Source organism: Astatotilapia calliptera, unplaced genomic scaffold (assembly GCF_900246225.1).
Source record: "Astatotilapia calliptera unplaced genomic scaffold, fAstCal1.2 U_scaffold_24, whole genome shotgun sequence".
Classification (NCBI taxonomy): domain Eukaryota; kingdom Metazoa; phylum Chordata; class Actinopteri; order Cichliformes; family Cichlidae; genus Astatotilapia; species Astatotilapia calliptera.
In genome coordinates this window covers 289,695-311,357 of record NW_020535761.1, presented here as the reverse complement: position 1 = coordinate 311,357, position 21,663 = coordinate 289,695, and the positions used below count along the sequence as shown (strand labels likewise).

General features: G+C 40.7%; 1 protein-coding gene across 3 annotated transcripts; it reads right to left on the bottom strand.

Annotated features, from left to right (window-relative positions):
• Positions 1-254: 254 nt before the first annotated feature.
• Positions 255-20,942, bottom strand: LOC113017862 (sentrin-specific protease 7-like). 3 transcript variants are annotated; one of them, XM_026160967.1, is made up of 20 exons: positions 20,658-20,942; positions 19,583-19,697; positions 18,905-18,987; positions 18,660-18,821; positions 17,701-17,792; positions 17,479-17,624; positions 16,863-17,184; positions 16,542-16,660; positions 14,006-14,107; positions 12,497-12,530; positions 7,362-7,577; positions 6,466-6,689; positions 6,178-6,245; positions 5,987-6,103; positions 5,244-5,378; positions 5,062-5,154; positions 2,554-2,631; positions 2,031-2,085; positions 856-899; positions 259-429 (listed from the first exon to the last, which is right to left on the bottom strand). In XM_026160967.1, exons 2-20 carry the CDS (start codon positions 19,694-19,696, stop codon positions 357-359), a joined length of 2,277 nt encoding a protein of 758 aa, XP_026016752.1. In that variant the 5' UTR covers position 19,697; positions 20,658-20,942; the 3' UTR covers positions 259-356. The 3 variants fall into 3 exon arrangements, with proteins under 3 accessions (XP_026016753.1, XP_026016752.1, XP_026016751.1); XM_026160966.1 differs by lacking the exon at positions 20,658-20,942 and having other exon boundaries at positions 5,256-5,378; positions 19,583-19,715; XM_026160968.1 differs by lacking the exons at positions 17,701-17,792; positions 18,660-18,821; positions 18,905-18,987; positions 19,583-19,697; positions 20,658-20,942 and having other exon boundaries at positions 255-429; positions 16,863-17,119; positions 17,479-17,569.
• Between the last annotated feature and the right edge of the window lie 721 nt (positions 20,943-21,663).

Below are 21,663 nucleotides of genomic sequence, written 5' to 3'. Positions count from 1 at the left end.
GACTTTTGAGCGCCGTGTTCCACATAAAATCAGTTCGAGGACAGTAAGCACAACCAGAATTCATACACAAGGCACACTGTCGATTTTTGAGAAAATTAAAGGAAATTAAGTGCGCGTTATAGTGTAGAAAATACAGTATATAATGTTTTTCATATTTTTATGGGATCCTAAATATTTTCAACAATTTATTACATTGGAAATAAAACAAATTATACAATTATTTTAGAAATTGCTTTAAAATATTTTAATTGTGTTAACTATGTTAATATTAAATATTTCATTAAAAACGAATATAACATTACTGATAAATGTGGGTTTGGTTTGTTTTCTGTCCTCTGTGCGTCCTGAGGTGGAACTCACTCTCTGATGAGTCTGCAGACGTTGTCGTGGTACGACAGTTTCAGTGAGTCCATGACCAGGAGGCACGGCCTGCAAACAATGACAGTGTTACACAACCATGGAAGGAAACTGGACAAACTGCAAATAATACAAAAAATAAAAATAAAAAATAAAAAAATGAAAACGGTCCACAAATATAAAAAAACTGAACAAAAAAGGAATAAAAACTGGGGAAAAAATGGAAATCTGCATGAAATGTCATAAAAGTAATGAGAAAAAGCAAATAAACTCAAGAAAAATGAAGAAGAAAAACATGAAAAGAAACATCATTGACATGTGTCTGGTAAAATAAGGAACAGAAACCTCCGTGATTGAAACGAAATGATGTATAAACTTGATAAAATCTGTCATATGTGCAGAAAAAGTGACAAGTTAAATAAAAAAAACAAAACTAGAATAAAATCTGATCATTTCTGATTGATTTCGATGTAAAATCTAATGTGGGTGAACTCTGACCTCTTTAAGACTCTGTCCTTCTTCCAGCCCTGCTCACTGGACTCCTGCAAACACACAACACAGTTACTCAAACCCAGGATTTTAAAACAATAACGGAGAAAAACATCTCAGTGATTGTAAAGAACGCTGCATCTCCTCCTCTTCAGCAGCATCAACTAACCATCACATTTCACATTCAACACAAAGGTCAGCCCATGTTTTCCCAAACAGATCTCACTAGAAGATTCAACACTGAACTGATCATCTGAGCCAAATAAACTGTGTGAACTAATGAATGTGCAGCGTGAAATCTCAGAGGATCAGTTTTACATAAATATAAATAAACAGTGTCGTCACAGCTGCATGAAACGAGGTGGAAACCCTCCACAGACTGAGGACACCTGCTGCATTTTGATGGATTTACAGTCTGTACTTACACTTTAAATACCAGGTACTGCTTAATTTACTGTGAAACCAGTGGTAACTTTAACATGTAATTACAGTTTACTACAATCAACTTCACACCTAAAGTGAAAAAGTATATTTAAACGGTAATTAAAGGGTAGTCAAGTTCAAGTTTGATTACAATAAAGTTACTGCTCATCAGTCTGTGTAATCAGTGGAGCTGATCTATAATTACAGTATGTTTACACTGTACTTACAGTATATGTGGATTATAATTAAAGTGTAAGGGCCATAAATAAAGTGCCTATGAAATTAGTCCTGTACTTACAGTCACAGTATATGTTGGTTGTTTTTTTTTTTTTTCCCAGTAAGTTTCCCCATTGCCAGGTTTCTAAAATTTTATTAAGAGACCCTCACGACTCATCGAGTGACACCACTGATTAGCCAATCAGTGACATGGAGTCTGTTGATGTCACTTTCTCAGATCAGCTCAGAACACTTAGAATCCTGGCTGAGCAGGTAATACTGAAAAAATGGTTATTTATTGCTGACGGAAGGTTGCCAGTGGACATTTCAGGCTCTGGTAGCCTAGGTAACCGTGTGATGCATTTTACATGTGAGTCAAGGCTATCCTTTCACTCCTCATCATTCCAGCTTCAGTTGCTCACATCAAAGTTGAGAAACATTTTAGACCCACACATGTCACAACCTGAATGTCACCGGCTTTCTGTGATCGTGACACAACTGGATATTTACACCACACTGAAAGCAATGACAGTGTATGAACTTACTGGTGGCTGCTGTGACACGAGACTAGAGTTTGGCTTTCCCACAGCTCCGGATTTCCCTGCAACGACAACAAAAACACATTCGCGTCTACACGAGCAGCTCTAAATAAAACTACATGTGAGGTTAAACATAGAACACCAAAGAAAAAAAAAGATCAATGAATGAAATGGAAAGATGGTCAAAGAAAAAAAAAAGGAGAAATGAGCACAGATGATGAACCAGATGTGACCTCCAGTTTACTACGAGCTGATTTATAGACCATAAAGATTCAAAAATGTCTAAATGGGTCTTTAGTGGAGAACATATTTAAGTCTGGAACATTTAATCCTTTAATTTTGGGTGTCAACTTTGAGCATGGTGTTTTAATCAGCGCTGGCGAACATTGTGCCCCAAATACCCTAAAACGCTGCCTCCCAGAGGGACGTAAACACCAGTATGTCTGGTGCCCATTAGAGACGCTCTGCTGAACGTGACCGAAGCCACAGCTTTCATTCAGCCACAGAGACAAAAACCAGGTCAGCTCACCCTGCTCGCCTCTGAAACTCCTCGTACCGAGCCTCCTCCAGACCTGGGAAACACACCACCACCAGGTACCAGTGAGCTCTGCCAACACAAAACCACAACATACAGCTGAGGAGAGACGGACAGAAAAACCCAGAACCAAAGCTAAAAACACACACACACACTCATGGTTTAAATATTTACAAAAAAAAAAAAAAAAAAAAAAAAAAGAGGAAAAAGTCAAGACTGGAAAATGTGGTACAACTGAGCTTGTACAGAGAAAAAAAAAAAGAATGTGTAAGAAAACAAAACTACACAAAATAAATAAGAAGGTCAAAGAAAAGAAAAATGGACATTTTGCACTAAAAAGTTTTCATAAATACCAGTAAAAGAAAATAAAAAAATAATTGAATTAAAATTTAGTTAAAATTTAAAAAAAAAGAAGTAGTGGCTACCAAATAAATACATGTGTTAAAAAATTAATGTCCCAGAAGAAAGAAAAAAAAAAAAAAAAAAAAAAAAAAAAAAAAAAAAAAAAAAAAAAAAGCATAAAATGGCACAAAACCACAAGAAAAATGGCCTTATATGTCACAATAATTAATAATTAAATAAACAAAAACAGAAAGAATAGTAAGAATATTTTAAAACAAAAAAAAAATACATAAAACATTTTTAAAATAATGAAATAACGTGAAAAAAAATGGATAGTCCCACTGAACAACCTCAAAATCAGCAGACGTTTTATTCAACAGTAATAATAATTTAAAATAAATGTTGATCTCCATTTTATAATGATTAATAATGGAACATTATAGACTATGTGCACGTTAGCATATGCTACTTCCAGTGCGGAAACTCCTGTTGGGAGCTTTGCTTCCGGTGTCCTATTTGCGCCTCGTTCACAATCCAAAACAAGTTAAGCAAATGAATGAATCACGTGGCGATTTACATTTCTATAGATGTCTTGGGCATTTATCCAATATATCTGTAAATTATGTTCATCGACTTGATATTTTTTCCCCCGCGCCTCAGGGATTCAAATTTTATATTTCTCAGTATCTGTAAACAGCTGTCCCTCATTTATCGCGGATGTTATGTTCTAAAATTAACCAGCGATAGGTGAAATCAAGTAGCCAATTTTATTTTTTGACGGTGCAAAACATTTCGTGGACATCGTGGACATACAGTACTGCACTTCAGAGTCACACTGCTAGCGATCGATGCAGTGATTCTGTACTGTACAGGAGAGATGTCACGGAGGAGATCGTCTGCAGCGATCAGGACGCAGGACACAATGTGACGTAAAAAAAAAAAAACCATGAAAACTTGCACTAAAAAAAAAAAAAATCTGCGAAACAGCGAGGTGAAAGGAGAACCGCATTATTAGCGAGGGACCACTGTAATTTTGAAGGTAAGTCACAACATACCCATCGTAAATACTAATGTATAGAAACCCTTACCAGCAATCATTCATTTTTTGTGTGGCTTTTTTTCACGGTTTGTTAACATGCTGTGCGGGTCTGTACTTGACTAGCTGATATCGACATAACAGGGAAACATCTGGTTTGACTATTCTTCACCTGTAGTTTGAATGCTGAACATTTGCCTGTTTAAATCATAAGACCAGTCACTATACAGAGATGTGCTTCTGAATGTGGACGATGTGTCTTCTGCTGCAGTAATGCAGTTCTGCTTGTGTTGAGTGATGTAAACAACTGATCGATCTAAACTCTTTAAACATCAAAATTGATCATTAGATTTTTTATGACACAGCAGCGGTGAGTGTTCCCACCTTCTGCTCTTTGTAACTTAACGCAATCTTTCCGTTTTCGAGTTTTTGGTCATGATTTTGGAGTATATCTTTGCAGTAGCCCTACATCCGGTCTCAAACCAGGAAGTTAGCATTTTCTCGTGCACAGGGTCTATTGAAACTGTGACGTTGGTGCTGAGAGCTGACCAGAGGAAAACAAAGCCAGGTTTTCTGTGGTTGTGACTCTGAGTGGGAGTTAAACTGATTTGGTTGCACTTTTTTCCCCCTTTTTTAAAAAAAAAAAGAAAAACAGAGTTTAATGTGTTTTTCAGGCCTGAGTATTTCATGTGGATATCTGCTGTATGAACGTATGAAGGTGCCACATTAACACTGCGCCTCTGAAAATATTCTCAGTGTGGAGGTAAAATGTCGCCTGGCCTCGTTAAAAACACGAAGGAATGGTGCAAAGATGCCGTAAAAGCAGCCTGAGGTTTAAGATGTCCTGAGCAGGTCTGGATGTTAATGAGGACCCTGAGGGGGGGGGCTGGGCCTGGGGTCAGAGTGGAGCGACAGTGGAGGAAGCGTCTCTGGTAAAGCCATCACGTGCGGCCAGTTGGCAGGTACGTGCGCTGATGAGGTGCTCGAGTGCAGCTTTTATTGAAAAGTGGCGTCTCTGAATGTGGGGCGAGGAGCTGAGGTCAGTGCGGGCGGCTCCAGGAGGTTTTATTCCTTTATTCCAGCTGACCACAGCGCCACTGTGAAGGTGGAGGAGAGGGACTTACTCTTGATTGACAGGCACGAACAGGAAGTCTTTGGTGAAAATGTCCACGTGGCGAGTCCACGTCTTCACCCGCTGGTGCCGCGTGTGACGGTCACTGAGGACACATGAGCACAGAGACACTCAGACATCTGAAACCTCGCACACCTTTTTTTTTTTTTTTTTTTAAATAAAAGAGATGCACACGCTTGCTCGTACGGGACATAGGGGGCGGTGCCCTCGCCGGCCGCTCGCCGTCTGCTCAGCTGCTTGTAAAAGAAGCTGCTGAAGATGTGACTCCTCTCAGCCACCGAGCCGCCAACGCCCTCCAGGAGGAGATACCTGCAGCACAAAGAAGGAGGGGAGGGGGACCCCTGCAGGTGACCAGCAGCTACTACAACCTCTGAAACCTCTGAGGGAGGTAGGCGGGGGAAGGAATCAGGGTTGGGGGGAGAAAACAGTGAAGGAATAGGGAAAAAAGAAGGAAGGAGGGAAGGAAGGAAGTAATGAGAGAGGGAAGTATAGAGGGAAGAAGGAAAGTAAAGTAGAAATGAAGGCAGAAGGAAGGAAGAATAAAAAAGGGGATGAGGACGAGTGGATGAAGGAATCTGGTAAAGAGGTAAGGAATGACGGAAGAAGGAAGGAAAAACAGAAGAAAGAAGTGAAAGGAGTGGAAGAAGATAGGAAGAAGAAATTGGGGAAGGAAGTAAAGAGGAAAGTAAGGAAGTAACAAAGAAGGATGATGGAGGGATGGAAGAAATGAAGGAGGGATCAAGAGAAAAGGAAGTGAAGAAATGAAAAGAAAGAAGGAAGAATGCAGAGAAGGTAGAAAGGAAGGGAAGCGTGAGGGAAAAGAAAGAAGCAGCAAGAGGTTAGGGGGCAGGGAAAGAGGGGAGGAATGTAAAGAAAGAAAAAAAGCAAAGGAAGCAAGGACAAGTGGACAAACTGACTTGAGGTAGAAGTCGATGATGACATCATTGAGGAACTCGCCAGCATCCAGACAGGCCAGGTCCTCCTTGGTCACGGTGATGCGGCCTTTGCAGGGGGCCACGGGGTACTGGATCAGCCTGGAGACCAAACTCAGGGTTAAAGCCCATATATGTAGTGTTTGTCCTGGTTATACTGGTTATACTGGTTTTACCTGGTGGGAAGACCAGCAGAGTTTAGGCTGGACTTGTTTCTCTGACCTCTGCTCAGTTGATTCGACCTCTGTCAGGAAACACACATCTGTGACTTTTGACCTTTAATAGTAACGTTTTGTGACAGACTGATTAGTTTGTGTATCAGGTTACAATCTGTGTCTCTTTATTTAATGATCTGTTTTCAACCATAACTTTTAGTCTCATAGTCTGTCCTGATGGCGTTCAGCGCCACGGCAAGAGCAGAGGAGCTCAGAGGAGGTGAAGGGAGAGGACGAGTCATCTCTTACCGTCGAGTGTCCCAGCAGTCTGAGGAGGTGCTGGTCCACAGGAGGAGGACAGCTGTGGAGGAGCAGCAGCCCGTTGGCCCAGTCCAGAGGGGAGGCCGGGCCTTCAGAGGAGGAGGGGGTGGCGACTTTGTACTCCTCCATGTCGAGGATGGAGGCCAGCAGGGCGGCCTGGAGCTCCTGCAGCTGCTCCTTCAATAGCAGGAGGATGAAGCAGCATGGAGGACCTACAGAGAGTAGGAGATGCCAGGTTATCCAACATGAGTACATTAAAACCAGTTATAAACAGACTGGTCCAGGATCAGCCCAGTCAGCCCAGCGCTGTGATGTCATTGAGCACTATGAGCCCAGTTGAACCAGTGAGAGCTCTTCTATTCTCCCAGTAAACACCAGCAGCAGCTCTCTCTCTCTGTTTCCACCCGCAGGTCTCTCTGGCCCCGTACAGATGACCTCACAGCTGGAATCGGTACACTGTGCCTCCGGCTTGCCACGATTGGCCGATGGCTGGGTATGGAGCCCTTTGATTGGCCGGCAGGGGCCCGGCCCAGCGCTGCACGGCTGCAGAAGTAAATTTTCCGTGAAGCCTCAGAGTGAAGCTTTGATTTTGGGCTTTGTGCAGAGATCCTGTGTGAGGCTGATGGATCACTGCATGGGGAAAACAGCTTGACTCTGTAACAGTTTTATAATTGAATCTAATAAACCGACTCCAGCCCGGTTATCCTTATCCTCTGAACACCACCTCAGACTCTGCAGGTTTCCCTGGGAGGAGGTCGGGCTGGTTTGGTGATGTAGAGTGAGCGCTCGCTGCAAGTTAAACAGGGAAGCAGCTGAGTGGAAACTGTGCGGTGATGAAAACTGAGCAGAGCAAACATCAACCGGAGCTTTAACCCTCGCCTTACCCGAGCAGCAAGACGAGGAGGAAGAGGAGGTCTGGATGGAGGACAGCTCCTTCTGCAGCAGGTTGGCCTGAGCATCCGTCACCCACAGGAAGAGCAGCGAGGGGGCGGGGCCTTCCCAACCAGCCAGCAGAGTTCCACCACGGGCCACGCCCCCGTCCCACAGGCCGTAACCCCGAACCTGAGACGCCACCACGCTGACCTGACACTCCTCCACCCCTGAGAGGAAAAAAAAATGAATTAATTTGTCTCCTAATTCTGACTTTTTAAACTCATCTTCATCTAATAAACTGTGACTTTAAACCCATGATTTCACCTGATCATCTAACATCTGTCTGATGGAAAACAAGAGGTCATAACATCTGTGGAGCAGTGAGACCTCCAAGAATGAAGTGTTGAAAAGATGGCAGTAAAAGGAGTGTTTTTACTGATGCAGTCTCCATGTTTAACAAATCAGGTGAGACAGCAACTTGTCAATCACAGGTAGCTCCATCTTAAATCCTTTAAGACTAATGAATCCATCATTTACAACATGAACATCCTGTTTTATTGAAGAAGGCTTTAAAACACAGACCGAGACCACAAACCCATCAGCTAAGTGTTTACTGAACTCTCAGTGAGAAGTCTTCTACACTAAGAGACGTTCAGGGTTTGAGAAGCTACATCCATCTTTCCTCACAGACACCTGAACGCTTCTTCCAGCTTCTTCCTTTAGAGGTCACCACAGCGGCTCACCTGCCTCCATCCAGCATGAAATCATAAACGTTGCACTTTGTAAATCAGAATTGTCAGTTTCTAATCATTACGTGTGGGCGCACACACACACACACACACACACACACACACACACACACACACACACACACACTCTCTAGGGGTGCAACGATACTCGTATCGATATTGAACCGTTCGATACAGTGCTTTCGGTTTGGTACGCATATGTATCGAACAATACAAAATTTTTAATTTATTTTATCAACTTTTCTTCTGACGATGCTGTCTGTGTTGAGCACTCAGTGGATCTGCGTTCGACTACTCCGCCTAGGCTGCACTGTCGAGCGCAGATCCACTGAGCGCAGCACAAGCTAGCAAGACAGAAGCTAAGCTCGTTGCAACATGGCAAATTGAACCTCCCCCACCCTCATTCAGATCTGGCCTTTGGAACTATTTTGGTTTTCATGTGACGTATGACCCTGAAGGTAAGCGCGTCATGGACAAAAGTAAAACAGTATGTTGGATGTGCCACGCAATGCTCAATTACATGGGTGGGAACTAGTGCATTAGCGCAGTTAGCTCGTCTTGACGGCATCCACCCCCACGCACGGGGCGATCCGCGGTAGCTCGTTAACGGAGATTTGCCGTGTTGTGCCGTTAACGTCATATCAGATTAACGCTGACAGCACTAGTGGGAACACAATGAATAGGACTGCACATTTACGCTGACATCATCCTAGTGCAAAGACAAGTGGAAGCAGACAAAAACAACAAGCACGCATGCTACAAACTTTACCAGAGTCATTTAGACAGCCGTTAGCACATGATTCTCCTTATGGGGACCTGATATGTTTAATATTATGGCGAGCTCAGACAAGGAGGAGACGGAGGTATCGTTTGGTCTTGCTTCCCGTGAGCTAGCCAGGGAGCACAGCCGTTTATTGACATCTGCAGAACACTGCCGCTAGCTAACTGCTCAGCGCGGCAACCGCACAGCAACAACAACAACAACACACAAGGCGCCCTCTGACCCCGGAAGGACACACCGTCGCAGCGAGAGGGCGTCACCCGTCACTATGGCAACATAAACAAAACATAACTGTACAAACAGAACCCCGGACAGCCCTGACCCGCTACAATATGCTGCTGAGAATATAGCCCAGAAGAAGCGTATAGTATAGCTTTTATTTTGGAAAGAGCCATTTCTCTGTAATAAACTCTCTTTTCCAAAGATGAGTGATTCCTCGATCAGATAAAGGGCTTGCAAGATTTTTCCAGTCGGGCTACCAAAATCTATCTCTGCCCTGCCCGTCGGGCTATTGTAGAAAGGAAAAATATATGTCAATTAGGGCTGCCACAAACGATTATTTTGATAGTCGACTAGTCACCGATTATTTTTGCGATTAGTCGACTAATCAGATCATCATCCATTGGACGTACAGCGTACAGCTTATTGCACCAGCAGCATCTGGTCTTATATAACTATCATTAGCTTACAGCTTGAAGTGTTTGTGCTAACTAAAAATAAAGACAAGATGGTAGTTTATTAATTTTTAATGAAATTTGCAGATTGTTTCGGTGAAGTTTAATAAACTCCTTGCTTTCTAAAATATAACAGGACACCGGAGTATATTCTCCAGCGTCTCACACTTCTGATAATCAGCTGTCTGCTTGACAGTTTTAGCTGTGCAAAAACTATAACTTTAATCTCAGCCAAACCGATTTACTCAGGAACAAATAAAATACTAAAGAAAGCCAAACAATAACATTTTTAAGTTATCTAAGTGACTTATATATATGTTTAACCTGACTAGCGAAAGACGGCGGTGGGTTTGAAAACGATTTGCCGGGAGTCCGGTGTTCTCACGGCTCTAGTTAGCCTTGCCCCCGCCTAGCTAACGTCGGAGCACTTTTGAAAATATGTGGTGTCTTGATCAACTGAGCAGATATTTGAGGTTTACACAGCTACATTCTCGCCTGAAAATATGTTAAACGTTTATTTTGTGACCCAGAAAGAATAATAAGAGTAAAGTTAAAACTAACTAGCTGCCGCCATTGTTGACAACTGCGCTGGGCTGCGCTATGAATTCTGGGACACAGCTTCTTCTTCTTCGGGGTTTAACGGCAGCTGGCATCCTTGTACATGCAGTGCTGCCATCTTCTGTTTCAGTCCGTTATTACACTCTTAAATCCTACTACTCATTCCTGCGTCCTTTGTGATCTTACAAAGCTTCAAACGATGCGTCGACTATTAAATTAGTCGTCGACGATTTTAATAGTCGACATAATCGTGACTAGTCGACTAATCGTGGCAGCCCTAATGTCAATGCTTTTGCATTCTTTCAGAAATGTAGCTGGGTAATTATGTCATTGGCATCGGTGAGCCACTGTCAATATGTGACATATTGAAATCGCATTTAAATTTGCGCTTGTTTTTTGCTTTCACTTTGCAATCGCGTGAACTGTGTATAGAGAGCGACAGTACTGATTGGTGAGTGATGATAATTTGTGCACCAATTCCTCTGACATCGTCTTATTAATCGTTAGCTTACTATGCAAACATGACAAGTGAAATCTCCCGCAGCAAGCTTAAACATGTGAGAGGTTGATCGCAGAGAATCGCTGACCGTTATGTGTGTGTGTGTAAAAGCAGCAGGATATATATTTTAGTTCTGCTGAGCCAAATAAGACAGGTCAGGGTGAAGAAGTGACAGCCAAAGAAAAGCTTACCACAAAACGGAAAAGTTATGACAAATCAGACTATAAGGCAAAAAGAAAGTGCAGCTTTATGGTTTCATGGACAAAAGAATTTCTGTGGCTGCAATATGACGAGCTAAATAACCAGGGCTGCACATAAGTGGTCCGCAGGTGCACATTCGCTGTCAAATAAAACAAAAACGCCACAAGATATGAAGTTGCAACGCGTGTTTGCATACATAAGATTTTCAGGAGGACAGACATTTGTTTAAAACTCTTAAAGATGTCAAAGAAGCTCCTTTAAGCAATTACTTTGGTGTTCCTCTACCTCCAAACAAATGTCAGGAGTCGAACCACAAAAGAAGCACGTATTCTCGGAAAAGTGGTTGCAGGAGGTGAGCTGGCTTCAAACAAATGATGAACGCACAGAGATGTGGTGCAGAATGTGCCGTGAAAATCCCACTCTAGCGGACAAAAACAGTGCTTTTTATATAGACGCAAACGTGCGTTGCAACTTCTTATCTGGTGCGCGTCTTTTATTTTGACAGCGAATGCGCACATGCGGACCACTTCTGTGCACCCGTGTAAATAACATAATGTTCTGCCGGGTGTGTTGTTGGTTTTCTCTCGATTTCTGAGTCGACAAGCACCTTTGTTACTGGGACCAGTCATTTTAAGAAAGCCCCCCATTAGAAGCCATGAGAAATGCAAGAAATGCATTATTGCTCAGTCTGCAATATCTTTCCCAGAACAAACACCAATTGCAAATAACATACTAAAAATAAACCTGAAAAATCTGTTTAGAACAGCGTATTATGTTGCAAAGAGTGAACTACCACTGGCAAAATTTAGCAGTCTTTGCAAACTTCAAAAAGCAAATGGCCTCGATCTTGGTTCCACTTGTCTCTTACCCGTGACTTCAGCGGAAATTTCAAATTCAGGATCTGACACAGATGGATTCATGTCCTACACAGTTCTTACAAGTTCATAGAAATTTCTGTTCAATTAGAACCAAGTATTTGAGTTGATGATTGTAATTTTTATACAATGTTGTAATTTGTTTTTCAACAATTTTTTGATTAATGTTTTGTTTCCTTTACAGTATTATACTTTAATGTATAATATTGTAAAGGAAACAAAACATCAATCAAAAAATTGCTCTCTTTTTTTTTTTTTTTTTTTTTTTTTTTAAATTCGGGCTACTTACATTTATTTTGGGCTACCAAAAACTGAAAAGTCCCTGCCCGAAGGGCTACCAGGGATTTTGAAATTTTGAGAGCCCTGAGATATATTTATTTTTTTAATTACTTTTGTTTCAGCAACATTAAATTTAAAAACTGTACTTTTGAGTTAAAATATATATTTATAATTTTAATAAATGACAAATTAAAAAGGCATGAACATTTTTTTGTATCGAAAAAATATCGAACCATGACACCAAAGTATCGAACCGAACCGTGAATTTTGTGTATCGTTGCACCCCTAATATACACACACACACACACACATATATATATACACACACACACACACACACACACACACACACATATATACACACATACATACATACATATATATATATATATATATAGTAAATGGTGAGTTTAAGTCTAAAAATTACACTTGGAAAACTATTAAAGAGTCTGACTGACTGCATGTGTCAGTGTTAATGTTTCTGTCTAATCAGTGGGTGGAGAACATGAACCAGAGGGTGGATAAGTTACCTTTCATGGGGATCATGATCCCGCTTTCAGTGATCTAAACAGAGAAAGAGATTAAACTGTTAGACAACAAAGAAATGCTGCTTATGACTTTAAAAGTTTATTTAACTTGAGCTGAACAGACGACATTCAGAAGCAGACCCTCCACTGACCCCCTGACCTCCTCCTTTTTAACAGTGCTCTAACTGAACCTTTAATCACTCGTTACAGGTTGAAATGTTTACGACCTTGGGGGAAACAAACAAAGCCGCTTCGTAAACTCAGAGTTCGGCGATTTCTCATCTGAGCTCTGGCTCTTGTTTTACCTTTGCTTCAGCATTTGTATCCCACCCTCACACACTAAAGAAAATAAAAGATGCTGGAAAAGATGTAGGATTATTAAAAGTGCAGACCAAGCAGCAGAAAGTTGGACTAGCAGGTGGAAAAAAAAAAGAACAAGGTTAAACTTTTTTTTTTAAACCCAAAAACACAGAAGCTGGACACAAACACTGGAACGTCCCACAGCCACTGCTTGGCAGCAAACGCACTGCAGATTGACCTCAGCAAACAGGTTAAACAAGGGAAAACCACGACTGCCTGTGGAGAAAGATCATGTGATCATATGACTGAGCGCTCCTGCTGGGCACGTGATGCTGACTCCAGTGTGACCAGTTTAAGGTACTAGGATTATTATTATTATTAGATTAAAAACGTGAATGTAGATCAGTGAGGTATCGATTTTAAAGAGTCAATAAATGTGTTTCATTATTGTAACATTATGTGCCTTCATTTAGACCCTTCTATATAAAAACGTCACATTTTCACAGCAGCAAAACATTACAGTATGTTAAAGGGTTCAGCACATCTGGAGCTGGGAGACAGGGTCACAGTAAAAATACCTAAAGTTTAGCTGTTAATGTAAACATATCAATTTTTTTTAAAAAAAAAGGAATATTTTATTGTGTACATTCACAAAACAAAGGTGTTCTCTGAGATTTTAGTCATAATTTATGGGAAATCTAGATATTAAAAAAAATTGTATTAAAAAAAACAGGTAAATTTGATGGAAAACACTTGGACACTCTTAGATAAAAGTTGCAAATTTATGACAAAAATGCAATAAACGACATTTTGAAATTTTTACAATGAAAAAAGTTGTAAATTTACAATCATGTGACTAAAGTCACATATTTTCCTTTAATTTTAATTAACATCTGAAATTTTCATTGTTCCACCAACAAAAACACCTGCAGTTCTTGCAGACAGTCAGAAAACAGAGCAGAGGGTCTAAGAGTAGAAATTTTTTTTATCTATCAGCATAAATAAACATGTGAGGGGAAAGAGGAGCTGTAAACATGCTGTTAGTGACACTCCTGTCTGTGGGCAGGAGAGACCCCACAACAGTGACTCAGTAAAGCTGCCACACCTCAGATCACAAATAACAGAGCACTGATGCTCCTGTGTCCCGTCACACTGAGCGTCTCCGTGTTTATGGTTTACAGGTTTATGTGAAGCTGTGACAAACTGTCTCACCATAATCGGCCCGTTAGCATCTGCAGCCGTGAGGCCGGCGTGAAGAGAGGCGAACTCCAGCTGCAGGAAGGACGGTGGCGTCACAGGAACTGGTTTGGGAGCCTGTTAGACAGCGCAGAGGGACAGAGTGAGCCCACAGGTACAATGTGTGTGAGTGGAAAAAAGCCACTAACACACAGAGCAGTAAAAATACAATAATGCAAACAATAAAAGCGCCGCAGACGCTCGGGCGAGCGACTGTTTGTGCAGCAGATGGTGTACTCTCAGCTGGGATCAGGTTCAGTCTGTAAACAACAACAAACACTCAGGTCCAATCTGGATCTGCTTAGAGGAGCATTTACAGGCCGGCAGAGCCACAAACAAATGAGGTGACTCACCGCGGCCTCAAACATGCGACCGAGAGCTCGCGGACGCCCCGCAGCTAAACTGGGTCATCTTAACAGGAGAGACCGCAGCAGCTGGCACTGATTACCACACAGGTATCTGATTCTCACTGAGATTATTAATCTGCAGCATCAGGAACAGTTTAAATCAGGGGAATTCACCATTCTACACTCCATCATCTGATTATTTACACATAAACTGTAATTAATTCTTCCTCCTGTGCTCAAACTCTTCCTCACACACGGAGTCATTATTGTGAAGTTTCCTGTTTTTCCTACAGATTATTAAATCTTTGCCAAATCAAACACTCGCATTATCACATGTGGTGCCTCCCTAAAGGCAGCGGTCGACAGAGGAAGATGATCTGGACCGGTAATGGATCTTTGGTCATTCATAGTCTCCTGGAAATGTTTTATTCATCGAATTCTTGTTGCAAATTAAATATAATCTGCTGACTGTGCAGAGTGCAGTGGGTAGCCCTCACTTTAGCAGCTCATCGACTAGGGTCTGGTTGGATTTAAGACCACAGAGGAGAAGACAAAAAAGCCAATGAAGACAACTGCAAAGAAAACAATGAATAAGATAATAGTGAAGAAGACGACAGACAAGACGAAGAAGATGATTACAGGACAAAGGAGAGAAAAAAGAAGGAGACTGAAAAAGAGATGTCTTAAGTAAGACAAAGACAAAGTCTTTGTCAAAGTCAAAGGAGACAAAGAAAAAGAGACATAGATGAAGTCCAAGATGATGGAGTCCATCTAACCACGGAGGGACTGCAGATTCTGTTAGTTTAATTTTCACTGTGGATCTTCCTATTTTGGTTTTCATTCTTCATACATTACGCTTTCCAATGTTTCTATTTGCTCATGAGCCTAAAGGTGGCCATGTTACATTTTACTAAACCTGATGGTTTGATGCCAAGTGTAACTGTGACTGTTCTTGGCTGAGCCTTGCAGGACTTTCCAACACTCTGTAACTGACTAGTCTAATACAGTTTTAGTAACAAAAAAACAAATCACACTAATGATAAAACAATGAAAATGGTCACTTGCAGTAGCCTTCTGTCTCGTTGGGCTGTTTTTGGTTCCTTTGCCTGTTGACCCCTGCTGTTGTTCTCTTTCCTGTCCAAGCCCACTTTTCAGCATTCTACCAACACCATCATCACGTCACAACACTGTGCTGGGTTTCTGATGGACTGCATGCAAACACATCTGCACTGACTGCACGCTCCAAATCCTTTTAATACCTTTGAATTTCATGAGTTTAATAAACATCACCTCTAAGGACCCGTGCAGAGCCCAGACTCTGCTCTTTGGTTAAAGTGGATCCTGGTTTAATCATCTGCTGTTAAACTTAATAAACAGAACCACATTGTTTGGAAAGGCAGTCTGAAACGTCTGCTTGTTGTGGATGAAGTGATGGTTTTAAAATGCCGGATTTGTGGGTCACACGAGTGCACCACATTAAGCAGCGTCCTGTTTCTGAGCAGCTGCAGGTGGAAATGAAAGCCTGCTGTTCTTAAACGTGACTCTCATAAAGCAGCAGCAGCAGCCGCCACCGCCGCTTGTCCCGCCAGCGAGATCCCCCCTGTGCTTTTTTCGGATTATCTGAGGAACAACCCGGCTGACTTCTGGGTGAGGTTATCATGAACCCTTCGGCCTTTATTTCTCACTTACAGACGTTTAATTATCGCAGATGTCACGAGTCAGAGGTAATCACCTTGTTCCTCAGTGCCCTGCATTCTTACAAGACAACACTTATGTCATATTTTAACAGCCTTTACCAGCATTTGTACACCTTAAAACAACAATGTGCTCTGAGCTTTATAGATAGAACATTTTATTCTGTCCTGAAAGTCCATGCCTTAAACATGCTCTAAACCTGGGCTAAACGACAAGAAAACAAAATAAAGAAAATCAAACCAAGAATGGACAAAAAAAAGACTGAATCATCCTTGAGCTATAAAATAAATGCAGAGGACCAAAAACAGAGCCCTGAGGAACACCATGAATAACTATTAAAGATGCCCACGTGATTTTGAAGCCGCTGTTGTCGAACATGTTATAAAACAAAGTTACTTTATTAGTTCTGCAAGAAAGCATCAAACCTCAGTTTCCAAAGAAGAAACTCTGTTTCTGTTCTATTTACCTACCTGCACCTTCTCAGAGTTTCCCTGACGAGATTCATCGACCTGGTTGCTGCTATGTGACGTCCTCTTTGCTTCGTCTCCGTTTCCCTCACAGTCCTCCTCCTCCTCACTGGACAGCACGACTAAAGGAAGAAACAAACAAGCGACATCAGAACCTTCAAATCATGTCACCATTGTCACTTTTCCCCCATAAGCATCAAGCTGTGGGGCTGAAAAATAAACATGATTTTCCAATTAATGCCAATTTACATCCTAGAATTTCGCTCACTAAACATGGAGCATATACTTACACTCCATCACATAATTGGTGGAAATCAAACTCACTCGGCTCAGTTGGTTGGCTCAGCTTCGGTTTGGGTGTCCTCAGTCGACGGTGGAGGACAGCTGACCTGTTGTTCTTAGTCTTCTCTTTGAACTGCCTCCACCTCTCTCTCTCCTTCTCCCTGTCGTTGACCTTCAGGTTGCTGGTGAAGGCAAGTCGCACCCTCCTTACTGGCGTCGTCGACGACGATAAGACCATGGAGATGGTCTTATCGTGACCCTCAGGCCTTTGTGGGCCTGAGGGTGAAGTTTGATTCAATCTGGAGATAGAAGAGTTCTTTGTCTGTTGTTTCAAAGGAGATTTGGGAGGAGTTCCTGTGTCGCTCTGAAACAATCAGACCGAAGGTGAAGATCCAGTTTGTAACAGGAAATTTAAAGTTTACAAAACATTCACAATAAAACCTTTTTTATTCTCTGCAACTTTTTCCTGCATCTCAGGTGTACCTGTTTAATCCTAAACAATTTTATTGTGAAAATACTGCCTACTCTGCAAACCTTATTTTTCTGAAAAACCTTTGATGATTTTATTGCGAAAATATTGCAACTCCCCTCACTTAAGTTTCATGACTTTACTTTTTGTGACTTTCACTGTGAAAGTGCAGCAACCTTTGACCTTTACCTTCTCAGAAGTGTCTCCATTAGACTCAACTCTCCTCCACCTTTTGTCTCCCAGTGTAGAAGAACTCAAACTCCTAAGATGCTCGTCACCTCTGAACTCAGCCAGAGAGTCCACAGAGTCCACTGAGATCCTTTTATTGACCAAAGCTGCAGAAGAAATGACGATCAATCACGTTGATCAATAAATCTCAGACAGTCCTCTCTCTACCTGTGAAAAGCTAACCTGACAGCTCTTTCTTCTTCTGAGGTGGAGACAGGTGCTCTAAAGCCACCTCAGGCTGCAGCAGCCGGTCAGACGCTCTCTTAGGACGCCATCTGGTGGAGAAAACAGAGACACTCAGTGAGATTATTTAAATTATCTCGCAGCCTGCGTCACTAATGAAAGACTTAAAAGTATATCAGAAACTTCTTTTTTACAATTATAGTTAATAACAAAATAATTCCAATGAAATATCATTGAATTAAAGTATAAAAAAATCTAAAGCCTGTCAATACGTGTAAAGAAATATTGAAACATTTAATAGTAAGTAGCATGAAACAAATCTACAAAAATTTTAGAGAAAATAAAAAGTAACTTTCCAACTAATAATAAGGACATGATTAATAATATTCTAATAATATTTATTGTAATATTATAACTAATAAAAAAATAACTACAAATCTTTAGAAATGCTCCCTAAACACATTAGGTTGTAAATAAATAAATAAGAAATATTTAAGTAGAAACCTAAAAATATTATTAAAATATTGCACCAAAGGACATATTAAAATATAAACTCTGTAAAACCGCTGCATTAAATGTCATTAAAACAACAAAACAGTGGGTGAAACTAAATTTATGAAAGATATTTGAAATGTGACAAAATACTACCAATTTAAAAAAAAAATTAAGTAGAAAATAAATCATGCTTATAAATTTAAATACCGGAAGATTTTTTAAAAACTGTAAACTCTCAATTCAAATGAATGACATGTACAAACAAATAAGTCAACATTAGTAAATCTAAACATTATGGTTATGATTAGAGATGCAGAGGAGCCTAAAACTTGTATTAAAACCCCCCCAAAAAACAAACAATAAAATTAGTTTTAAAAAGATTTTGGTATGAAGTCTATGATTTTAAGCGGATGTTGGTGCAGCTTCAGCTCGTTAAATTATTGAGTGCAAAAAGAAAAACTCACCTGTTTGACAAACAGCTTGAGGTCACTTCTCTCTGTCCTGCTTGTGATTGGCAGCTCCAGCTGCCTGCTGCTCTTTGATTGGTGTCTGAAGCTCCGCCCCCGATGGGGCTCTTGAGTACCTGCTGTGTCTTGAAGTTTCCTAAGAGCTGCTTACACGGTGTCCTGCAAGGAAATGACCTGGTTACTTTTAACATTTCATGGAAAGTGTAATAAACTATTTAGACTGCAGAGGGTGCTGCACTCACCTCTGTCTGGCTGACAAAGCGCCCACAGGATTCCCAGAATGCATCCTGTCAGTTCCACCTCTGCCAGACTGATTCCCATAAAACTGCACACAAAACTCAATCAGATTAACTCAAACATACCACCTTTAAAAAGGTCCAACACTTTATAGATACCACCTTAAATGAACCTTTCCTTAAATAACTGAATGGGTGGGACACTTTAAAACAACAACTTATATCACCTTAAGTAAAATCAATCTTACTCAAAACAGCCTTAACATAAATCATCACCACACATCAAGAATATGGGCTAGTACCACCTTAAAAAAGGAGTGGTGTCTCATGAGTTGCCTCCTGTTCAGCGGGGAAGGTGACTGAGTGGAAGGAGTGGAAGTATCCTGATATGCACTCTGCACACTCTATATAAGGGCAACTCCTTCCAATCAGTCACCTTAAAAGCAGAATTTTCAATTATTCTACCTTAAGAACCCTTAATAGTACTCAAAACTGTAGATTAGCTTTTCATATGACTAATCAACTAAACATGAGAAAGTTTACAGACACCATCTTTAAATATTCCAAACAATTAACCTGTCAGATCATTAATACCACCTTAAACGGTTAATCAGAGGATTAAAGGAATGTAATATCACTTCACGGGGACAAACGGATGACACGAGGAAGATTTAGGAATACCACCTTTAGTCGAGGGGTGGAGGTCTGGAGGCGGGACAGAGGTGACTGCATGTCTAGGGGACTGGAGTCAGAGCCATGAGGATGTTTCTTCTTGGGAATCTTGAAGGAAGATGCCATCCTGCAATGACACGAATACCTCAGACCATACAAAAAAAAAAAAAAAAATCAGGCAAAAGTACAGGAGCCGCCTCATAGAGCTGCTGTATCCAGAGAATTGGATGTACAGGGGACGCTATGCCAAATTCCATTAAAAAACTGAACAAGTTATGCAGAATTTCATCAAACTCAGTGTATAAAAATAAATAAATAAATAACAGTAGATTTAAAGCAATTTTGTCACATGACTGTCCTGCAGCTTTAAAAAAAAAAAAAAAAATATTAACTTAAAGAATCCTACAGTAATTGAAAACTAACTTTTACTATAAATATGGGTAAGGACTGCTACACCATGCACAAAGGATTTCAGGAAATTTGAAGCGTAGTTATTATGTGTATTAATCTGTAGTCTGAGCCCTCAAATAAATCAGACAAAACTAATCTGTTCAGAATAATATAGCTGCTTAAAAAAAAAAAAAAAGAAAAGGTCTTACATGCATTTCTGAATGGCCACATATTGGGCTTCTGGGGCTGGGAACTCTAACCACCAACGTTCAGATCAAATCAAAAAACATCCCGGAAATTATGCCTGCCAGTGAATTTTAAACATATGCGAGTAAACACGATATAAAACTACTGTAAAATCGATGCTGGGCAGACCAAAGTCCATTTGAAAATTTCGGGGTTTTAACCTCACCATCGTTCCCTGCCACAAAACACAACTTTGTGTTTTCACAAACACTGGGACATTTGATGTTTTAAATGACCGTTATATATATTATCACCAGAATTTGTGGCAGTTCTCCCTCAGATCTTCCTTTAACTATAGAAATAAATATATTTGCCCCGTCTATCACAGCTGGTGGGTTATATTTGCGCTGAATTTTCAAAAACAAGTTAATGATTTGTAAGGTGTTCACTGCAGAAAGCTACCACAACTGTGGACCCGTTAAATAATTAAAAACTGAATAAATTTACCAACCCGAAGTCCGCCGGGGGAGCCAGCTAAGCGGCTAAGTAGCCGGGGCTAGCCGGTGAGCTAAGCTAGCTGCTGGCGGACTCTACGCCGTTAAATGTCGCTGAATTATCCGGACGCCTCATGGGGCGGCAGGCGGAGAAGCTGGAGGAGTCCCACCGTCCGGTTAAGCTTAACCAACTAATTCAAAAACATCTTTCTCTTTGGGCTGGACACTCAGCAGGATAACTGCTAAATAACAACCACAGCGTAGCGACGTCACTCTGCGTGATTACGCCACGTGGTTTCCTGTTCCCTCAATAAAAAACAACTATGCAAACAGCAAATAAATTGATATTTATTTTATATTTTATAATTATTTTTACTTCATTCTGTTATATATCGTCCTTTAATATTAATGTTTGTAAATATTTGCATTATGTTTTTACTATTTTAACTGCTATAACATTAAAAACGTAATAAATAGTTCCTCTTTTAACAGTTGCATTTTGATGTTGTACATTTTTGAAGAACTCTTACTTTTTCTCAACAAGAAATTAATTACACTAAACACAAATCAATCAAGAGAAGTCAAAGTGATCGAACATGTTTTCTTCTTTCATTGGCTGAGACATTGCTCTAAATGGTGAGGTGATTCACATGGTTCCTGAAGTCCTGCTCAGGTGGCCTCTTTAGCTTGGTCATCTTAAAAAAGCCTTCAGAGTAACAGAACAGATTAAAAGTGTCTCCATCTTCACAGCTGATCATCTTTTAAGCCTTCAATTCCATGCAAGAAGGTGAAAGTATCTAATACAACCTTAACAGCCAATCAGGCTACAAAAGTCACTTTCATTAAAGTCAACTGATGAGTAATACCACCTTTTATGAGGCTGACAGACAGAGGAAACTTGTTTAAATAAAGTTTTATTTTGAAACATAAAGATGCATTTCACTGAATTTCTTCCACGCGTGAGGGATTGATCACTGTGATTGATCAATGGTTCGCATGACTGGGTGATTCACAGGCTGGTGG

Bases quoted from the DNA above. Each gene is read 5' to 3' on its own strand.
- LOC113017862 (XM_026160967.1), bottom strand. From the start codon at position 19,696: ATGGCATCTTCCTTCAAGATTCCCAAGAAGAAACATCCTCATGGCTCT. The intron at 17,793-18,659 runs GTGAGTTTTTCT...TTTCTCCACCAG, and splicing joins TCAAGCTGTTTGTCAAACAG to ATGGCGTCCTAAGAGAGCGT. The intron at 14,108-16,541 runs GTAGGTAAATAG...GCTGTCTAACAG, and splicing joins GAAACTCTGAGAAGGTGCAG to GCTCCCAAACCAGTTCCTGT.